Source organism: Gouania willdenowi, chromosome 2 (assembly GCF_900634775.1).
Source record: "Gouania willdenowi chromosome 2, fGouWil2.1, whole genome shotgun sequence".
NCBI lineage: Eukaryota > Metazoa > Chordata > Actinopteri > Blenniiformes > Gobiesocidae > Gouania > Gouania willdenowi.
The window spans coordinates 5,859,138-5,880,517 of NC_041045.1; the positions used below are offsets into that span (position 1 = coordinate 5,859,138).

At 38.1% G+C, this 21,380-nt stretch overlaps 1 protein-coding gene across 2 annotated transcripts in view; it reads left to right on the top strand.

Annotated features, from left to right (window-relative positions):
• The first annotated feature begins 692 nt into the window (after positions 1-692).
• The window catches only part of pard3ba (par-3 family cell polarity regulator beta a), a 162,375-nt gene continuing 141,687 nt past the window's right edge, over positions 693-21,380 (top strand). For both annotated transcript variants that reach the window (XM_028470453.1, XM_028470464.1), the window contains exons 1-2: positions 693-1,134; positions 11,774-11,875. In XM_028470453.1, coding sequence (XP_028326254.1) covers positions 1,018-1,134; positions 11,774-11,875 — 219 coding nt within the window. In that variant the 5' untranslated portion in view covers positions 693-1,017. The remainder of the gene's footprint in view (positions 1,135-11,773; positions 11,876-21,380) is intronic.

The window sequence follows — 21,380 nt, forward strand, 5'->3', positions numbered from 1 at the left end:
CTTTTGTAGTCATCTTGTGTATTTATTTTGATTTTGTGTGTTTACTTTAAATTTGAAGGGCCAAACAAAATTAGCCTGAGGGCCACATGTGGCCCCCGGTTGCTCATGTCTGTTTTAGATGTCATTTTGTATATTTTACTGACAGTATTGAGTATTTTTGTAGTCATACTGTGTATTTATTTTTCTGTCATTTTGTGTGTTTACTTTAAATTTGAAGGGCCAAACAAAATTAGCCTGAGGGCCACATGTGGCCCCCGGGCCTCCCGTTGCTCATGTCTGTTTTAGATGTCATTTTGTATATTTTACAGACAGTATTGAGTATTTTTGTAGTCATCCTGTGTATTTATTTTTCTGTCATTTTGTGTGTTTACTTTAAATTTGAAGGGCCAAAGAAAATTAGCCTGAGGGCCACATGTGGCCCCCGGGCCTCCAGTTGCTCATTCCTGTTTTAAGTTGTCATTTTGTATATTTTTCTGACATTATTGAGTGCTTTTGTAGTCATACTGTGTATTTATTTTGATTTTGTGTGTTTACTTTAAATTTGAAGGGCCAAACAAAATTAGCCTGAGGGCCACATGTGGCCCCCGGGCCTCCAGTTGCTCATGTCTTGTTTTAGTTGTCATTTTGCATATTTTTCTGACAGGCAGGGACTGTGGTGCAGGTATTCATACCTGGTTGGAGCTGCTCTGTGGGTGTGAGTTATTTCCTGTTGAGCCTCACTTCCGGGTTCCAGGCTCACTTTGTTTTGTTTGGGTGGATTAATCTCTCCGTCTCGGACCTCCGTCCCCGGGCTTTCCCCCCGCTTTCCTCCCCTCAGGAGAGGGTCCCCTGCGGACCTTTCCCCCGCTGAAGACCCGCACAGGTGACGTAGTTCTTCCTACCTGAGGCATCACCGCCACCATAGACACCTGTCAGTTCACCTCCGGTGCTACAGGAAGCCGCTCCTGGACCCCAGCGCAGCTGTACTCGGACTAATCTCCTGATTCGGGCTGAGGAAGCACCTGGACGGCTGCTGATATGAAGGTCACGGTGACTTTCGGTGAGACTTCGGTGGTGGTTCCGTGTAAACTGGGCTGGACGGTCCGGGACCTGAGCGACCAAGCCACGAGGAGGTACCGCAGGATAGTGGAACAGGTACACACTGTGCTAGTATTCAAATTTGTGCAGTTTTTTTTTTTAAATGTAATTTTTATTTTTTATTTTGTGTGTGTTAATGTGTGTGTAATTACAGTACAAACGCACGTTTTATTCCTTACATAAATTAGCATGGACTCTGTACAGGTGTGAGTCACGTGACCCGCCTAATTGTACACACACAGGCTCTCAGCCTATGGATAATTATATTTAAAAAAGTTATTTATATCTGTTCATTTGATAAATATAATGTGTATATGCATCACACTTCAGCTTTTAAAAAAGGTACTAGTATGACATTGAAAAGTGTAAAGCTCAAATATAAGATATAAAGATAATTTATAGTCTCATAATGGGGAAATTCAGTCGAACGGCAGCAATAGAAATACACAATATCCAATATTAATAATAATAATCATATTTTGTGTTGTTGGAGTCAACATGTATGTTCATCATGATGCAGTTTTCAAAAATGAAGTGTAAGTATGAAATTATAATACTTAAATCTCAAAAATAAGTAATAGGAATGATTTATTTGTCTAACGGCAGCTATTAACATACAGAACATATTACTATATGTTTATCTAATGCACAAGTGTCAAACTTTAAAGGCTGTCAGGGTTAAAGCTTGTGGAGATTAAGTTAAATGTTCCATTTTATTTTTTTTACTCTAGTCTGTGTGTTTATTGATAAATGTTTTATTTTTGTTATCGATTTGTTGTTTTTTTTTTTTTTTTTTTAATCCATGTGGTGTATTTTTGTTGTCTTAATGTGTTTTTGGATTCATATTTTCTGCCCCCTTGGGCATTTTCTGTCATTCTGCGTGTTTGTGAAGTTGTTTTTCTTGTTGTTTGCAGTGTTTGGGGTCAATTTAGTGGGTTTTTGAAGTCGTGAAGAATCGCTGCAAGGACGACAGACGAGAGTAGTTTGGTGAAAGATTGCATAAAGAATTAAAACATCTAAATTCTTTAAAATAAAGCAAAATAAACTTTCAAAAAAGTGGAAAAAATAGTTAGGGTTTCAGTTTTTCTCATTGTAGAAAATATTGCTATTATTTATTTGTTTTTCCAGCCCAAAACAAGGGGAAATGGCAATATGACATGGAATAAACCTTTATGTGCATACTTTGTGACAATATCACGCATTTACTCACAATTTTGAATTTTTCACTGTAAAATGTTTGTTTTTAAAAGAGGGAAATGTCAATTCTTGCACAAAATAAAACATAGTTTGACAAAATTCGCCTCCTGAAGTGGAAAAAGCTATAAGACACGGACTAAAAAATCTTGTGTGATGTCAGCGCAAATACAGAAGAGGAATATGAAATAAATAAACTCAATTAGCCGCATTTAGCATGTTTCACCCTAAAACTACATACAGTGATAACTTTTTGTGATAAAGTTATGAAAATTTTGGAAAATCGTGGATGAGGTAAATGTTAATAATAATATAAAACCAAAGTTTGATACTAACATGTTGTGAAACTCAACTTTCAACAGCCACTTCTTATTCACACAAATGAGTCGGAGAGATGAATATTAAGATTTACTCGTGTAAATTAGATGAATGTGGGCTTGATTTAGTGCTGAATGTCAAGTTAAATTAAAGCAAAGTTTAATATATATTAAAATAAGGAAAATGCTTTCAAATGCCAACTTCATGTCACTCAAATGCAAAACTAAAAAGAGTTCTTCAGGATGTCGACAGACCTTTGGCTCATTTGTGTTTTGATTGTAACGATATGAAGAGTGAGTTTTTCATCTGCAGCCTGAAGGTCAGCTGTCCTGCGTCGCTCCGCCCCCAAAGGTTTAAAAACAACCAAACGTGCAGATGTGCGGTCCGTTAAGTACGATAGTCTTATTTGCATACGGTACGTGTGTTTGGGTTGACAGAGCGAGTTTGGCTCGTTTGGCGTCTCAACCTGATGATTCCTCCCTGATGTTGCAATCACTCGAGCATTAATCACTCTGCCATTGTGACCTTTTCATTAATCAGCACCTCGTGTGCGCGCTGTCCCGGTGCGATAGCGTGCTGCTGCTGTTTGAGCCTCGTCTGTCTGCCTGCACAATAGCAGCCCGTCTAAGCCCTGGTATCTCAGCGGGCAGGTGGAAGTTACCCGTATGACGTCCTCAGCGTGGCGGACAGCAGGGCTTTTGTCCTGTGACTGACTGGGGATGAGGATTGGTGGCTGGTCCGGGTTTTATCGGTTGGCTCGGTTCACCCACACTACGTTTTTGGTGGAGCTAAGGAAGATGGATGGATGGATGGATGACAACATCTTCCCAGGGCCTCACATGAACTCTCACAGGAGCTTCCTGTAACTTCTGCAGATGAGCCATTTTTGTAGATTTGCATCAAAAATGAGCAACTTTTATAATAGTGAAGGCCACAAAAATATGTTGTTTGATTCAAAGAAAACATGATCAACTTTCATCAGCATTTAGATCTGATCTATAACACAGAAAACAGTGTTTTTGGATTAATTTAGTGTATTTTTGTTGTTTTGAATTCATTTAGTGTCTCGTTTTGTGTTTTTGGATTCATTTTTTCTATCTCCTCGTGCATTTTCTGTCATTTTCTGTGTTTTTGAAGTTATTTTTCTTGTCCTTTTGAGTCTTTGCAGTCAATTTAATGTATTTTTTGTAGTCTGCTTGTGTCATTTTGTGTACTTGCATTGTCCTTTTGTGTATTTTTGTTATTTGGATTCATTTTGCATGTGTTTGTCATTGTTTTGTGTTTTTGGAGTCATTTTGTGGGGTTTTGTTTATGTTCTTGTTATAAAAAGAACTTGCTGCTCATTTTTGTTGTCATTTTGTGTTTTTTTGGATTCATTATTTCTGTCCTGTCTTGCATTTTCTGTCATTTTGTGTGTTTTTGTTGTAATTTTTAGTCTTTGGAGTCAAGTTAGTGTATTTTTTTTAGTCCGCTTGTGTCATTTTGTGTTCTTTCATTGTCATTTTGTGTATTTTTTGTAATCTTTGGATTTTTTTTTGGAGTCATTTTGTGCATTTATGTTGTATGCTTGTGTCTTATGAGTGTTTTTGTTGTCATTTTGAGTTTTTGGACTGTGTTTTTGAAGTTATATCTTGTGTTCTTGGAGTCATTTTGTGTACTTTGACTTTTCTTGTGTTGTCATTTTTGTGAGTTTTGATTCATTTTGCATTGTTTTGTTGTTTTGGAGTCATGTTTGTGTATTTATGTTGTAGGCTTGTATATTTTTGTCATTTTGTGTGTTTTTGGGTTAATTTAGTATATTTTTTTTTATTGTTTTGAATTCATTTAATGTATTTATGTCATCGTTATCTGTTTTTGGATTCATTTTTTTCTATCCTCTTGTGCATTTTCTGCCATTTTGTGTGTTTTTGAAGTCATTTTGTGTTCTTGGAGTCATTTTATGTACGTTCATTGTCCCCTTGTGCATTTTTCTGCATGTTTTTGGATTCATTTAATGTATTTTTTAGTCCGCTTGTGTCATTCCATGCATTTTCCAAGTTCTTGGAGTCATTTTGTGTACTTTTCTTGTATTCTAATTTTGTAAGTTTTGATTTATTTTGCAAGTTTTTGTCATTGTTTTGTGTTTTTGAAGTTATTGTGTTGTATTTTTGTGTACTTTCACTGTTCTTTTGTGTGCTTTTGTCATCGTGTTGTGTTTTGGAATCATTTTTATTTATTTTTTGTGGTCATTTTGTGTTTTTTGGAACGATTTTTTTCAATAAATCAATCAATCTTTATTAACATAGCGCAGATTACAACAAAGGTCATCTCATAGCGCTATCAAAATATAAAATTCATAATGATAAGGAAAAAAAACAACAAAATCCACACGAGCAAGCATTTAGCACGTGTCATGTTGGCGCTGAAGAGCCGAAAAAGCATTTAATCACCTTTCGGCTCGAGCAGCCTCTTAATTAAAGCCTATAGTAGATGCTGACTCTGCAGTTCGTTTACGGCTTTTCTTATTAACGGGTCATCACAAGGACAGCCAAGGATCTTGTGTCTTTATCACACTTTTTAATCACTCGGGGCTTTATTCCTCCCACAAGCGACAGGTTCAAAAACCTGCAAGTGATGGGAGTTTGCCTGTGCTCGCTCAGTAGACTTCAGTGATGTGTTGATGCGAAAACCATTGTGTATCTATAGAAAGTCACAGCTCTTTGTGGTAGACTGTGTGTGCACGCTATCAGGATGGTGACAAACTGCTTCGAACAAGTCGTAGCGCTCGCACATTGTTGCAGAGATGAAGGAAGCAGAGGATTGTGGGATTTGCACCAAAAGTGTTAACACATCGGAGCCTTTAATACCTAGATACATGAATGCAGGATAACGTTATGTACTATTTATGTTTGAGGACTGTTTGAAGTTTTATACCATAGCATTACATTTGACAAAAAAGCCTCATGTTTTGCATGGAATTCCATGTAGTCGTGTCACCAGGTAAACTGATCACCAGTTAAACTAGTACACCAACAGCTAAACAGGATGACACGATCTCTAGTTGAACTGTAACCTGTAGCAAGAGATTTTAAACAAGATTATGATAAAAAATTTGACGTATTTGTCCATTTGCTAGACTTGCTAGTCATTCAGTCACATGTTTTCTGGTGAAAAATAGCGTGTAAATGTGTGATATTGCCCCAAAACATGCATGTGAGCCGTTTCCGTTTCATGTTGGGGCCATACCTGTCAAGTTTTGGATTTAAAAATAAGAGGAATTTTCTGGCACCCACTACGAGCCGTCCCACCCGCTCAACCAAGCCCCAGTATCTCTTATATTTTAAGATAGATTATGTGATTATAATATGGTCGGTTGACCTTTATTAACATTGAAATTTTCTCAAAATGGTAACGTATGATAATATAAATCTTGATAAATTTGATCAAATTAAGTCTGACCAGAAAGACAATTCTGGGTTAAATTTGCTGATGCAAAATGTTACACAGGGACATTTATTAACAAACAGCTGATCAATATGTGCACTCATTAATACATCTAACTGAGCTTTAAATGTTGTTCTGAGAAGGAAAAGCAGCGACTGCTAAAACTAGTATTTTGATACATAATAAGCTATAATATATACACATATCGATACATCTTGAATCTCGATATATTGCCCAGCCCTAAATTATAAAACAGCCTAAATAAAAACAAATGTGTAAATGAAGCACGTGTTTATTTAATATACTTACAGTTTACATACAAGTCAACATGTTGCATATTTACTGTTAAAAATACTAATACGGGAAGATGGCGGGAAAGAGGGGTAAAATACGGGAGTTTCCCGGCCAAAACGGGATACTTGACAGGTATGCCCGATTTTAAATGACAAGAGAGACAAAGACAGTTTTAGTACGTGAATTCAGTTTTTCTGTCTATTTCCCACAATCTAAGAAAATCGTAGGCCCTATTTTGTTGTGTAATCTGTTAGCAAACATGACCGTCACATAGCCTGAGGGACCAGCATTGACTCTGTGAATTCTCTGGGGAAACAGGCTCATAGTTCACATTACACAGACTCTGCACTGACTCTGCACTTTGCCCTCAAGGGGAAGGCCACACGGTCCCTCCCAACTCCACTGCTCACCAAAAGGTAGACAGGATTGTGCCAACCTCCAATCTCAGCTCTGTTTGTGTCATTTCCTGTTATTGATCCTTGGAGGCAAACATTCCTCCTCTGCAGAAACTCAATATGTGTGTCGGTAACGTGTCAAGTGTGGCGTGGTACAGGGTGTGAAACCTTCCATGGTTTAATGACGCGAAGAAGCAGAAGTGATTCATGCGTCATTGTTCTTCTCATATTTTCTAATCGAAGCTACTTCACTGTTGGATACAATAACTTTCACTTCTGATGACGAGTTATTCAAATAAAATCCCATTAGCCCAAAAAAAACTCCAACATTAGAACCAATGACAGAATCTAATTAACTTGTTGGGGCATGTTTAATGAAGGTTAAGGGATAGTCTGGGACTCGATGGAATAGTTAAATAAAGGTTAATAATTTTAATATCTTGAATTTGCCCAGGCTGAGTTCGCCTCATTGATCTTTTGACCATTTATCTACAAAATGCTCCACATCTGTCTATTCACCATTTCCCAACGTGCTACATCAGAAAGTTCCATAACAACCAGGTCACAAACCATGTGATGTGTCAGTATTTAGAATAATGACCAATCTGAGCATTAACACAGAAAGAAACTAATGGTTTTGTGTTGTTTTTGTTGTAATTCTGTAAACTTTTCTGTCATTTAGTGTGTTTTTGTTGTTTTATATATTTGTCTCTTATTTTGTGTTTTTTTTCTTTGTCATTTTGTGTGTTTTTTGTATTTGTTGCTTACCTTGTATTTTGTATTTGCGTTTAGTACTTTTATATTGTGTTTTTGTATATTTTTGTCATTTGGTTTTTTTTTGTTGTGATTTTGAGTCTTTTTTTAATTTTTTAAATTTTTTATGTTCTCATTTTACGTGTTATTTGGATTAATTTTTTATTTGTTTTTTTTTTGTGTTTTTATGTCATTTTGCATTTTTCATTTGTTTTTATTTTTTTGTTATTTTGTATTTGTTTCTCATTTTGTGTTTTTTTTTTTTTGTGTCATTTTGTATTTTTGTCGTTCAATTTTTTTGTTGTATTTTTGTATGTTTTTGTTTCATATTATGTGTTTTTTGGTGACTTTTTTGTGTATTTTCCTGTAGTTTTTTGCGATCATTTTGTGCATTTACTTTGCGCGCCACACGAAATGTTTGCTCGAGTTTTCTTCCTACCCATAATGCTGTGCGCTCTGCGTCACATTCGGTTCACTTCCTATTTTTGCTGTTAACTGTGCAGCATTTGCATTTTACCGCTGAACCCACGACCGTCTCACTGTGAGGAAGGGTTGCTGGTTCCCCTTTCTTTGTATGAACAGATGCGTGGTCTTTACAGTATTTCAGCATCTACAGGGAAACCCGCACCGTTCTCACGCAGCTTTAGAATTACACCTGAGAATTAATTAAAGTGTGAAATATCACCACCAGCAGCAGCCATGGTGGTGGTTTAGCTTCATTAATCGCCCCTCACCGTTCTCGAGTGGTGTCGTGTTTGCTCAGCGAAGTGTGTGTGTGTGTGTGTGTGTGTGGAGGAGGGGTGAATATGGCTTGAAATGATGGCCGACTTAATGGTGTAATTTGCAAGAAATGCACTCTTCTAACTGTCACGGTAATTCTCCTGAGTGACTTCTTAGTCCTTTCTGTGTTCGCTTCATGGGAAGAGTGAGAGGAATTACCGGGGATCGACAATTAGGGACTTCAGAAGAACTTCCTTTTATTGCCCCTAAAGTGTCATACATTCATCTCTTTTTATCACATCCTAAAAAGGGAGGAAAGCAAAGTGTTTCTAAGAGCTTTGTGAGCTCTGGATGGTGCGAGCAATGCCACCAGAAGTGATGCCAATTTTCATTTCAATGCTGGAGTGCTTGAAAATCATCCAGATGCTGGTTACCACCAGACTGAGCTGTAAGTGCTAATGCTAACTGTGTGAAGTAATATCGCTTGGCTGCTGCTGAACACATTGTACAAACACACAGCGTGAGTGAGATGCAGAAGAATGTCTGCAGCTCATCAGGTTGGACCGGTCTTTCTGGCCAGGTGTAAACAGTTGACGTGTGTGTCTCCATTCCAGACGGTTTCTGAATGAAACTGATTAAATCATTAATAAAAATGTACTAAACAGGAATACAGAAGGCAAAATCCCTAACTTGTTGTTTTATAAAGTCAAACACATTATTTGGTCAATCACAGCAGGAAAAGTTTAACCTTCAGATATACATTTTCTAGTCCACAGTCCCATTTTGTAAAATAAATCGTGAGAGAATTGTATCGTGAACCCAGTATCGTGAATCGTATCGGGAGTTGAGTGAAGCGTTACATCCCTAACATGTTGAGTTAAACGGTTTTCACTGCAGTTCTCATTCAGGCGTTTTCCTCACCCCAAAAATGGTATACACGAGTAAACCAACCTTTTAGGGTCAAACCTGGCAACCCTGGATAGCCACTTGTCGCACATGGTGAAGAGAGATTTTATGAACTTTGCTCAGAAGTGAAAGATTGTTCAAATGCACACTTTTACCGGCCGTCACTTATTCAAAAAATGTTCCTTTTGTTTGTCTCTGCTGTGCCTGGGTTTATGGAGAAAGCGTCATTATCCGCAGAGCTGTCCAGATGCCGAGCCTTTAAAAACAACAGATTGTGTCTCTAAAGTGTCGCAGCGTGCGTCGGACACAGCGGGGCTAATGCTCGTAGGTGGAGGTGTGCAAAAACGTTCCTGAAATACTTTGTTTTTTTTCCCTCAGAGCCGTTGATTCAGCTGTTCACCTAAATCACACACAGTAGAATGTGGCTATTGTGTGTTTTGTAGAATTATAGCTTCACTTTTCACATTTTAATGCAGATTTGCGCATTTTGTGTGTTATGTAAAAAAACAAGCAACAAAACACAAGATGTTCACTTTGTGTGCAAAGTGTCGAGGCGAGCATTGGGATTGTTTTCTGTTCTGAGGCATGAAAACAAGAAAAGGTTTTAGTCTGTTTTGGTTTTGGATAATTTTGTTTTTGTTTAGTGTATTTTTGTTATTTTGTGCATTGTTTTAGACTAGAATGAATTAGAACTTTATTGTCATTGTTTAAAAACAGTTTAGAAGCTTTTTTTTATTAATTAGCAGCAAGACAGACACATTAAAAGAATAAAATAGTAATAGATTTATTTTTTTGCTAGCTGTACGTTTTTTGTCGTTTTGGAGTCATTCTGTGTCATTTTGTGTTTTGGAGTGATTGTCTTTTCTCGTTTTGTTTATTTTTCTGTGTATATTTGTAGTCGACTTGTTTGTCTGTAATAAACTTGTGTGAGTATTTTGTTCTTGTTTAGTTTTTTTCTGCATATTTATGGTGGTTGTATGTGTTTTTGCTCTAAATTTGTGTATTTTGTTCTCTTTTTGTTTATTTTTCAGTTTTTTGTCTATGTTTGTAGTCTTTGTATTTGTTTTTTTGTGTCTTGTAGTCATTTTTGTTCTTGTTTTGTTTATTTTTCAGGTTTTTGTGCCTATATTTAGAGACCTATGTGTTTTTGGAGTACATTTGTGCATTTTTGTTGTCCTTTAGCGCAATTTGTTTTATTTTTGTTTTCCTTTTGTGTACTTTTTTTGTAATTGTGTATATTTCTTTAAATTATTTGATGTATTTCTGCTTTTTTGTGATTTTTTTTTTTCCTTTGGAGTCATGTTGTGCAGTTACTTCTAGGGCCACACAATATTCAAATCAAGGGCTGCTCGTAGCCCACGGGCCACCAGTTGCCTACAGCTGCCTTTTGACCTTTACTTTTCTATTTTTGAGTTATTTTGTTATTTATTGGTGAATAAATACAATACTTTTTTTCCTCCGTATAACTTTTGATAGAATCTATGAACATAAAATGGCAAACAAGGCCCCATTAAACCAGTCCAGAGGGTTGGAATTGCCCACACTTTTACACACTTTCATGGCTAACCCTTATCTGTGTGCACAGAAGGACTGGTTAATCTGTATAGCAACACCACAACAGCTTGTATTTGCCCACTGGGCTGCAGGAAGGGAAGAGATGTCTTGGTGTGTGTGTTTCTATTGATTCCATCTTGAAAACTCTAAACAGATTTCAGATTTGGGCTCGTACAGAAGTCCCCGTCGTCCTAGCAAACAGCAGTGTTTAGTAAAAAATAAAGTTGATGCTCTGTGGGGTGTGTTCAAGATGACCTCCTGGTGCTGACAGTGAAACTGTGCTGGAATGTGCCCAATGCTCCCAGTGGAGCTGCACAACCTGAAAAGTTGCCCTCTTCCGGCTCTCACTCCTCGTACACCAACCGTGTCTGTGAAAACAAAACCAAATGTTTTAAAGGTCTCACATTTGCTTCCCTAATAACTGAACTCATTGAAAACAGTTTTGATAGTGCTTTGAGATGAACATTGTTGTAATTGAATAAAAAAAGGCATCAAAGTGCCCATTAAAAACGTCTTTAATATGAACTATTATTACCTCCGACAATGAGGTAATATTTTCACCAGCGCTTTGCCAGATTACGTCAAAAGTACACTAGAGATTTAGACAAAATTTTAACCAAAGATAGACCTTAGGTGATGGAAGATTCCATCACATTTTGGAGTTTGGATCCAGATCAATATACTGATTTTGGATCAGTTTCAAAAATCTAAATATCTTAATTTTTTTTTTTTTAATTTTGGGTGAAATTTCAAGAATTTATATCTTGGTTCGTATTTGACTGATCTTTATGAAATTTGATGTCATTACGTTGCGTTGGTTCTTCAATTACCTTACAGAGTTTTATATGGATCAAATCCAGATTGTGCATTGTATCCCAAATTTTCCCCCAAAAATGGGGGTACCCATAGATTTAAACCTGCTGATTTGTTATTAATAGGGAAATCATTTAATTCCAAGTTTTTATGGTACTTTGATCAGGATCACTGATCTAGGTTACTGCAAAGATCTGGCAAAGAGGAGGATTGTGTCTCGGGAGCTCTTGTCTCCAAATGTATTAGGATTAAAGTAATCCATATACAATGAGTATTTCTTTGTAATAAATCATTATTGTTTTCTAACATTGTGTTTTTGTGTGCAGCATGGGGGGAGTGAGGTGAACACTCACCATTTGGAGTACCCTGAAGGAGGCATCTTGGACATGGACGACCTGGTGAACGATCTGGTGGAGGACAGAGACAAGGTGAGTGTGGAAACTGAAACCATTCAATCGGTACAACATAAATCCAGATTTAGAGACAGACGAGCAAAATGTTTTTGGACGTTTTTCCTTCACATTAAGACTGTGACTGTGTTGGAAATGTCACTCCGTACTATACATTCCAAACTCTACAAGTATATACTGTCTACTATATATGACAAGTGAAGTACACTTTCCTGTTTCCCAAGATGCATTTGGAACCTACGACAAAAACCTGAATCACACTGAGGCTAAATATCTCCATTGATTCTCCCCCTTTGGAAGTTCTGAAAACAGAGAAAGTGACCAAGTAGAATATCAACATGTGGTCATTTGATCCATAAAACTCACGGAAACGCAATTTTCGGAGACCCTCCATTGTGCTACTTCAAAACAAGAGCCTTATTTACAAACGTGTCAAAAAACTAATGGATGACAAGATGGAGATGCTTTTATTTTGAAGGGGATGTTTGTTTTTTAGCCTGAAGCCGGTCCCAGGATGATTTTACATTCTGTTCGCAATGCATCTTGGGACGGTTGAGTATGACTAGTGTGCCCACCATGCATACTTAAAAAATATCCCCATATAGTATACATCCGGGTATTTCTCACGTACTTTCATGCTATCTAATGTGAACAGACTACATACTAATTTTGACTTCAGAGTCAGGTTGTGTTATAAATGTCATATTAACGTACTACTCACACTATGTCTCAGTTTTTGAGGATTACATTTCCCATAATGTGCTAATAAACTTGCCTACAATCCATATTCATGAGCTTCATGTCCAGGCACATGATGTATTATCTACACTTTGTGTAGGCCAATGAATAGGAAATGCCGCACAATTTCAAACTGAACAGACGGAAGTGAGTGTTTGTGCAGGTTTAGCAGAATGCAATGTTTGAACTATACAACATTATTTGAGCTCATTGGAAAACTTTGTTGCAAGTAAGGGTGTAAAAAAAAAAAAAGATCTATTTGGCTATATATCGCAATATTTTTTTTAAACAAAAACCATTTAATTGCGCTTTAAACGTAAACACCTGGTCACTAGGTGTCAGTGAAGCACATCAGACCTTGGCAATGCACACCTCTAGTTGCAAGGAAAACCGTTTTGGTGTTGTAGCAGGTTTGTAGTTTTGTGATGGATGAAAAATGATTTAGATGTTTGCAGCTCTTTCCCCTCTACATCTACTGCTTTCTTCTGCTCACTTCTGTCTCTCTCTTCCCTATTGTTTGTCATTTGTCATTTCTCACGCTTCTCCTTTTGCCGCTGACAAAAAGATAGCAGGTGGGATGGGACGAGCATGCCAGTCATCGCGCTTATCTCCGGGCCACCAAACGCTGTCAGCTCTCCCAGATTAATGAGCTGTGCTTGGGCTGCGTGATGAGTCTGACTTGCTTGTGTTTCAGCCGCCTGCAGATTCTATCTTCACTCCCATTTTTTTGTGGCCGAAGCTGTTTCACCATCAATCATAGCGAAGTGGTCCCATTGTGAGGGCCCTCCACTGCACAGCAGGGGCTCCGTGTTAACTGCGGACGCTAATGAGAGATAATGGTTAGCTATTTGTATGCCTGGTGGTTAGCATCGCTGTGAGTCCAGACCTCTTTATCTGGGACAGCCCCTGACTATTATTCAACACACACACACACACACCTCTGCCAACCCTGGCGTTTTTAGTGTGTGTGTGGAGGCAGCGCCACTGGTGGTTGATGAGGGCGGAGACAAAGGGGCGGCTGTGATTTGATTACAGTTTTGCCCCCGTTGTCTGCCCTGTGCATAAATGCTCACAATCTTGAAAAATGACTCAGTTCATTAGTCGCCCCGTCTCAATACACGGGCCACCAGCCTCCTCATAAATATGAAGAAATGGGATGGACGTGGACAACAGTGGGTTACTCTCCCCTCCTGTTTGACCCTGTCCTGCCGTCGCCTCGTTCGCCCTGCAGCTCTTTGGTGACAGTTGGAGAGAGAGGCTGGTCGAAGTCAATGACCTGTCAGATTCCCCACTGCTTAGTTAATGGCACGGAGAAGTGAAAAAGCATAACTGTTGCCTCGGCTGTTCCTCTTCAGTCACGCTGTGATGGACTCATCTTTGTTTAGTTTAATAGCAGAGTGCCTGCTTCAGCTTTCTATTAGGTACACCCATAAAATAAAAACTCTCACTTTCTGTGATCGCGTAAAACGGATTGAAAAAATTTAATTTACACTCTGCAACATTTTTTTTCTTCTATTTTTAGTCTCGCATGCATGTTCATGGATGCATTTATACTAGTGGTGAGCATTGCCATGAATCTGCCGATATGATTCACAATTTGCATGTCACAATGCAATATATCCGATATATGCCGATACTAAACAATATGATATACATTGCAATATATCGTGATATCAATAATTACAAATTTTACCTTTACAAGTACAAGATGGTATGAAATATACATTATTTATTTTTTTTAACTTGCGATGACAAGAAAATGGTAAACTGTAATTCAAGTGCAAACATCAAAAACAAGTGACATGTTTATCAAACAGATTCTGATTCTGTTAAGCGATATATCGTAGAATCGATTTTGTCTTACACTCCTAATTTTCACTGGAAAACGGGTGATAAAGTGTGACAAATGGACAAATATGTCCAATTCCATCCATAATCGCATTCAAAATCCCGCTTTACGTGTTGTGGTTTGAGTAGTAATCCTGTTATCCTGTGGTTGAATGCAAAGCTTCATCTGAAGTGTGCTTTTAATGTGTTGCGATGGACAAGAGGCTCAGATTATTACATCTGCATTCAAATCTGTAAAGGCTCTAGGACAAAGACAGAATTAGCTGGTGGTGTATTAGCTAAACTGGTGATCAGTTTACCTGGTGACACGGCAGAACTAAACAAACGGCTGAACGGGCTTTCATGTAAAACTTTAGAGTGTTTTGCCGATTACTGGTTGTTTTGGGACCTATCACACATTTCTATGGGATTTTTCCCATTAAATGGGCGGCTGAGTGTTAGCGGTGATGCTAACACACTTTTTATGAACTCAAGAGGCAATCTTGTGTGATTTCAGTGCAACCATAATGTTTCTGTAAATCACCTGAAGCATATGAAATGTAAATTAATAACATTAATTGACTCTATTGACCTTGTTTAGCATGTTTGGTTTGATTTTGGGAAGTTGAAAAACCAGTAAAGTCATCTAAACCTGGAAAGACGAAGAAACGTAATGGAATTTAGGAAATTTTGAAAGGTCCTGCACCCATTATGTTGAAAAAGATAATAATATTTGTATATTTCAAGACTTTTTGTATTACTTACTAATTTTTTACGAATTTGTAGATTGCTGCGTTCTTCTGATTCGTCCTACTAATGCCATTAATTAATGTTATTACTGTAGGTTTCCCCCCCTCCTCTCCTCAACCGAAGGTGTAGTGCTTGATTGTACCTCCACACATTTACCCATTTATCGCTACCAGATCTGTCACTCTCCTCTTTTCACAGTTCCGTGGGTTTCCCGCGTTAGTTGCCGCCATTACTCTTATACATCTGTGCAGCACAGTGGAGCTGTCAGGCTGGCTGTCCACTGCTAGCTCACCATAAAGTATCCAACTTATACACAAGCTTGAAGCAAGGCACATCTCTGGTGTGTACTTGACTTTTCCCAGTGTTCACTGGAGAGATTCAGCCTAAATGAATCTCCCATAGATTGATTAGAAAGCCATCTCCCCATCATTTCTCAGTTTCAGCCTCTCGCCGCAAAAAAAAAAAAAAAAAAAAAAATCAATGTTGCCCATGTGCGGGTGTCCCTTCATGTCACGCCAAAATTCACCAGAATTGAAATTGAACTCGGGGAGCATAACATCTCCTCATAAGTGGACTGTCACTCCTCATTCAACACACACAGACTAAAGCACACACACACACACACACACACACTAAAGTACACAGAACTTGTTTTTTTAAGTGGAAAGGAAACACATTGGGAAAGCTCAACCTCCCGTCCCGTGCAGCGAATGAAAAATCTAATTTCATGGGAAATTTAATGAGAAAAAAAAAGATGGAACGATTTCCTTCACCTCCGTTTAATTAGCTGGTTTTAATCACTGTGCCTACAAGCCGCCTGTGAACCCCTCAACCCGCGTCTCAGGTTGCTGGCATCGTACATGTGAGGGTGCACGTCCCAGCTGATTTCCTGCTGAAATGTCAACTGCTTGATTACGAGGCTTTTTTTTCACCCCCACCGCTGTCCATCTCCACTGTGTGTGTCAGTGAGGAGGCTGCAGAGAAATGAATCAGTCAGATGGGAGTGTTTCAGTGCTATGATGTGCACAGAATTTGAAACTGTTAATTAGTAGTATTGTGTACATGTGCGCTGGTGTGGTTTGTTACGAGCAGCCGTCATTTATCGTACGTCTTAAAACCAAAATAAAGGCTTTCAAACTAGAGAGAACACTTGATGGATTTATTCTGCAATGTATTTGTCAGACTGTATGTAAGGTAAATGAAGATGGAGTGAAGGATTTGATCTGTTTTACCTCGTAAATAGCCTTTTAGCTACTCATCTGACCGAACCACGTACAGCTTTTGGTATTGAGACGGTAGCAGTAGGTCATGATATTAATAATGTGTTCTGTTATTGTTGTAATCATGTTGTTTTACACAGTTTTTGACCTGAGGGTTCAGCGTCAAATGTGCAATGTCAAATACTGTCTCTAATCTGTCAATGACGTCTAAGGTTTTCACCGCATGAATTTTCATAAGATGAGCATCATCGGGCGCGGTTTGCATGGATATTATGATGGAAATAAAAATAGAAATACTTTGAAATCATATACATGACTATAATATAACTGAAATAGGGAAAAACGTTTATTTGAGTAGAGAAGATCTTTTTGAAACGACAGTCATGGTCAGACAGTCGCACTATATGATATTTTGTCACGTTGAATGACAGGACGGACTACAGAATTAATTTAGTAAGTAACATTTAAGGAAAAAAATCAAAGTGGACGCATATTTACCAAGTAACTATGTATTTGTTATCATTTTATGCGTTTAAGTCTTTTTTTAACTCAAAGAAATACGTCATTGACACTAATACTGTTAATAGTGGGAGAAATCGGCTAACTTAACCATGTTTAGAATGAACAATAATTAATTAAAAAGGGGAGTAAAATAAAAGTGGGTTTTGAGACAAGATTTAAAAGTGTAAAGTCCATGTTGACGTGGAAGGGCAGCTCGTTCCATAATTTGGAACGACCTTAAAGGGATCCTCAACCCAAATGACACCTCAACTGAAAGTCTGTCAGACATATAAAGGGACATTACTTGTGTTTTCAGGCTAAACATTTATTTAATTATCTCAAAAGTGATTTCTGACAGAAAATAGTAAACAGGTTTTAATTATTCGGCTTTAAAACGACATGTGCATACATGTGATTGGTGAGTGAACTCTACAATAGCCAGGGAGGCTGCTTTGCAAAGATGCATTGAGATTTATTTTCATTTGTGTCCTAATAATGTCTTTGCAAAAACCTTATTTGCAGATTTTATCTAACAATGCATCTCCTTAAAACCGACTGTCAATTGAGCAAATAGTAAAATTAGAAAAATCTAAATCTATCAACTGTAATAAATACATTTCATGTAATTTTGCATTACATATTTGAAAATAAACTGACAGACTGTACTGAGCAGTTCTTCGGTACAATTATAATGGTTTTGCGCTAATCTCAACAGTTTCTAATATAATCTCACCTGTCTGTAACTACAGTTCACGCCTCACTGAGACAGTTCTTGTGTTTTTTTTTGTTAAAGCTAATGTTGACAGGGAGGAAATAAAAGTTCACGACTCGTGTTTCTGAAAGAAATCAGACCTCACTGGGAACTCTTTCAAGACTTCTTTTAAGGAAGTGCAGTGCGGTCGTGGCCTGAGTCCAGCTTTGTGACGATGTCAAAGTGAAAATAGACGTACACGTCTTTAGCTTATAATCTAGATCAAATTGCTCCAAAGCACTTGCGAATCACACGGCGAGATATGCCCAAAGTCGTTTATTCCACGTCAGATGTCAGAACTCTCTGACAGGCAACATTAAGGCGTTGCTTGAAACGTGCTAACCCGCTGGTGAAAAACTTTAGTGAATGGGGATGTGATTGCAAGGCTCAGACGTGCTGATTAGCCTTTGACACTCCATGACATCTCGCTCTTACAAGCCCTCGTTTTCCTCGTTTGCTGCCATGACGAGCTCGTGCGTGCGTGTGTGCGTGATTGACGTCTGAACGCTCCCACGGCTCCGTGTACTGTTGTTGAATCGCCAGTGATGAACAGGGCCACGAGGTTCAAGTGCACTGATTATAAAATCCCAGCCTAATCATAAACCATACCTCTTCACGTATGGAGAGCACCACGCCTGCCTCTCACGGAATATTAATTTGCAATCTTACATTTTAAGAAGTATCAGCTGTAGCCATCAGTATCATCCTCCAGTCTCTTCCCTGATTGATTTGATCCTTTCCTCTTTTTTGTAACGCAGTAATTCTTCCCGTCGCTATCACAGCTGAAGCCTGCAGGCTGCAGACATTCAGAGCGTTTTGATTGAATTGTCTCCGTCTGAACCGCAAATTGAGAAGCAACTGTTTGAGGCGCAGCTGTTTTTCCACTGCCGCCCGTTTTCATGCAGTCTGTTGTTGTTGTTTCAGCTCGTAAAAAAACCTGCTCATCTAAGTTGTATTATGCGATGTCCAAGTAATATCCAAATAATCTGGTAATGATCAAGTAGGGGTGTGCATTGCCACGATTTGCATGTCACGATACAATATATCCTGATACTATGCAATACAATATACGTTACAATATATCGTAATCTTATCAATTGCAAATTTCATCTTTACAAGTACAAAATGGTGTAAAATATAGTTTATTTAATTTTTTTTTTTTACTTTTGGGAACAAGTAAATGATAACTAACTGTAATTCAAGTACCAATATCAAAAACAAGGGGAACGTTTATCAAACTGTCAAATACATTTTTCCAAAAAATTCTGATTCTGTTAAGTTCTTAAATTCTTTAAAAAAAAAAAGTAACCACATAAAAGTGACCTGTATGTTTTATGAAAATAAACTTCCAGCTAAAATGCATTCAGGAGTGCGGTAGTTTAACAAGGTCTGATGTGGTTCACTGACACCTCGTGGCTTGATGTTTATGTGCTATATTATGTTAGCACAATTACATGTTGTTGTTTTTGTTAAAAAACATGGTTTAAAAAATCAATTTGGAAATTTTTTTGATTGCTACCATAATCGAGCGGTGAAATGCCGAATGGATTTTGTCTTACACCCTTACTATCAAGGTTTTCATTGTTAGAAAATTTGACTTTTACAAAAATTATTACAGAGCTTTTGTGAGAAAACAGTATTTTTCTGTGTTTTAATAGTTGACGCTACCAACGGCAGCACACGGATGTTGATCACAAGAAACAAGGGCCACCAGTAGATTCATAACACCAACTGTGGTTCCTTTAATCAGTTATGTTCAGGTGTCCAGTGGGTTATTCTACAACGTCCGGAGTGATCCTACACCACCGCAAACAGGCATGATCAGTTGTGAAATATCCAGGTTTTTTTTAATGGCCAGCATCACTCGAGACTAGATCTCCAAGTTTTCTTTTCTGGCGTGCTTAAGTTTCCAACTCATTATATGAGCCGTCCATTGGGTTTTCAAGTGTGTCAGGATCCCTTTGTACTGACACTCAAGAAGTTTGCAGACACCTTTTATTTTGTAACTTAAAAGAAAACTTTTAACTGTTTGACTTCTGTGAAGTATGCACTTGAAATGACCGTTGGATCCTGGCTCGCAGCTTTAGCAGGAGGTACTTTATCTTCTTGAGTAAAACCTGCAGAAATGCTCGGGATAAAACTGTTCGTTTTTGGCCCGACCTGTTTGTGTAACTTTAGAGATACATTAATGCTTTGAAAAAAAAAAAAAAAAAAAAACATTGTCTGGTTTAAAGTTGTATTATCTCCGTGTCGGGGACTGATCAGATCAGGCGGGAGCGCCTCGCCTACTGGGATTCGGCCACTTGAACTGATTTTATCACATCTCATCAGCATCCACCTTGATTCAACCCTGCCTCCTGAGTACTGCTGCCGCTTTTCATCTGATTATATTCAATTAACAATACACACACTCATATTCTGTTCACCTGGTTTGATTGCAATTAGTATGACGAGTCCGATAAAAGCGTGTGCAGAGGTACGTAGTTCTTACTGTGCTCGCTTGCTTTTAATTGAACTGCATGCATGTGGATTTTTCTCAAGTTACACTTTTGAATTTTAATTTCCTCAGATGAGCCATCGCTCTGGCTTTCATACTTTGAGTAATGGCACCTCTCCAAAGTGATTTGTCAGTTCACTGAAGCAGCGTTGGGATTGGATAAGAGTTGTTCTTCTGATGACCGAGACTGCGTCAGGTCACATCGAGTTCTTTGGTACCCTTCCTTCTTTGTGTCGGAGACATTATGCCTTGCCCTTTGTATCACGATCGTATCACCCATTAGTTTCCAATGGAGCGAGATGGTGGGAGTGTAACGACCTTCATATGCACCGTGTGGGATGACGGGAAGAATGTGAGGGGGCAGGTCAAAGAAATATGGACTGCTTTTATGTGCAACTCTTTGATGTACTTGAAGGATGATGTCAGAGTTTTTATTCTATGTAATATATATTGGGTGGAATATGTAAGTAGGCCCGTCCATTTTCCGTGATTGTGTAAAGAACAAACTTCACGTTCTTTTTTGTAGAATTATTCTCTACATGATGTGGAAATGTTCCACATGTATTTGTGGCACAATGGCACACTTACATGCTAGTTTTTTTTTTTTAACCAGAAAACAGATGATTTACTGCCTAAAAAGTTACACAAATTATGTCCAGTTCTGTTCATAATCCCAGTTAAATCTCACACAGTGTTCAAACTCGAGTGGTGATCATGTTATCCTGTGATTGAAAATGAATGCATAGCTTCTTTTGAAAAGTGTAGGTTATCATGACTGCATTCATATCTGTAAAGGCTCTGGTAGAAAGACAGGTTTAGCTGTTGGTGTATTAGCTGTACTGGTGATGAGTTTATCTGGTGACGTGTCACGGCAGAAGCATCTTTAATCCTAAGGCTGTGTGGGATTTCATGCAAAACATGAGGGTGATTCTCCAGTTGGTTTCATATAGAATGTTTTGGGACCATATCAATTATTTCCCTGGGATTTTTACGTTAAACGGGTGGCTGAAGGTTTCGCTTTGTGGCTAACTTCGCCCTAGTGATGTTATCTTGCGCTATTTTAGTGTAACCATTCTGTTTACGTAAAATTTCTGATTCATGAAAAACTCTAGTAACCCTATTAAGCAGTAGTTTGGTACAATTTCAGGAAGTTTAATAACCAGTAAAGTCATCTAAAAAGAAAAAGACGATGGAACAGAAACTAAACGGAAAAGTTAACTTTCATATTTAGGGATGTAA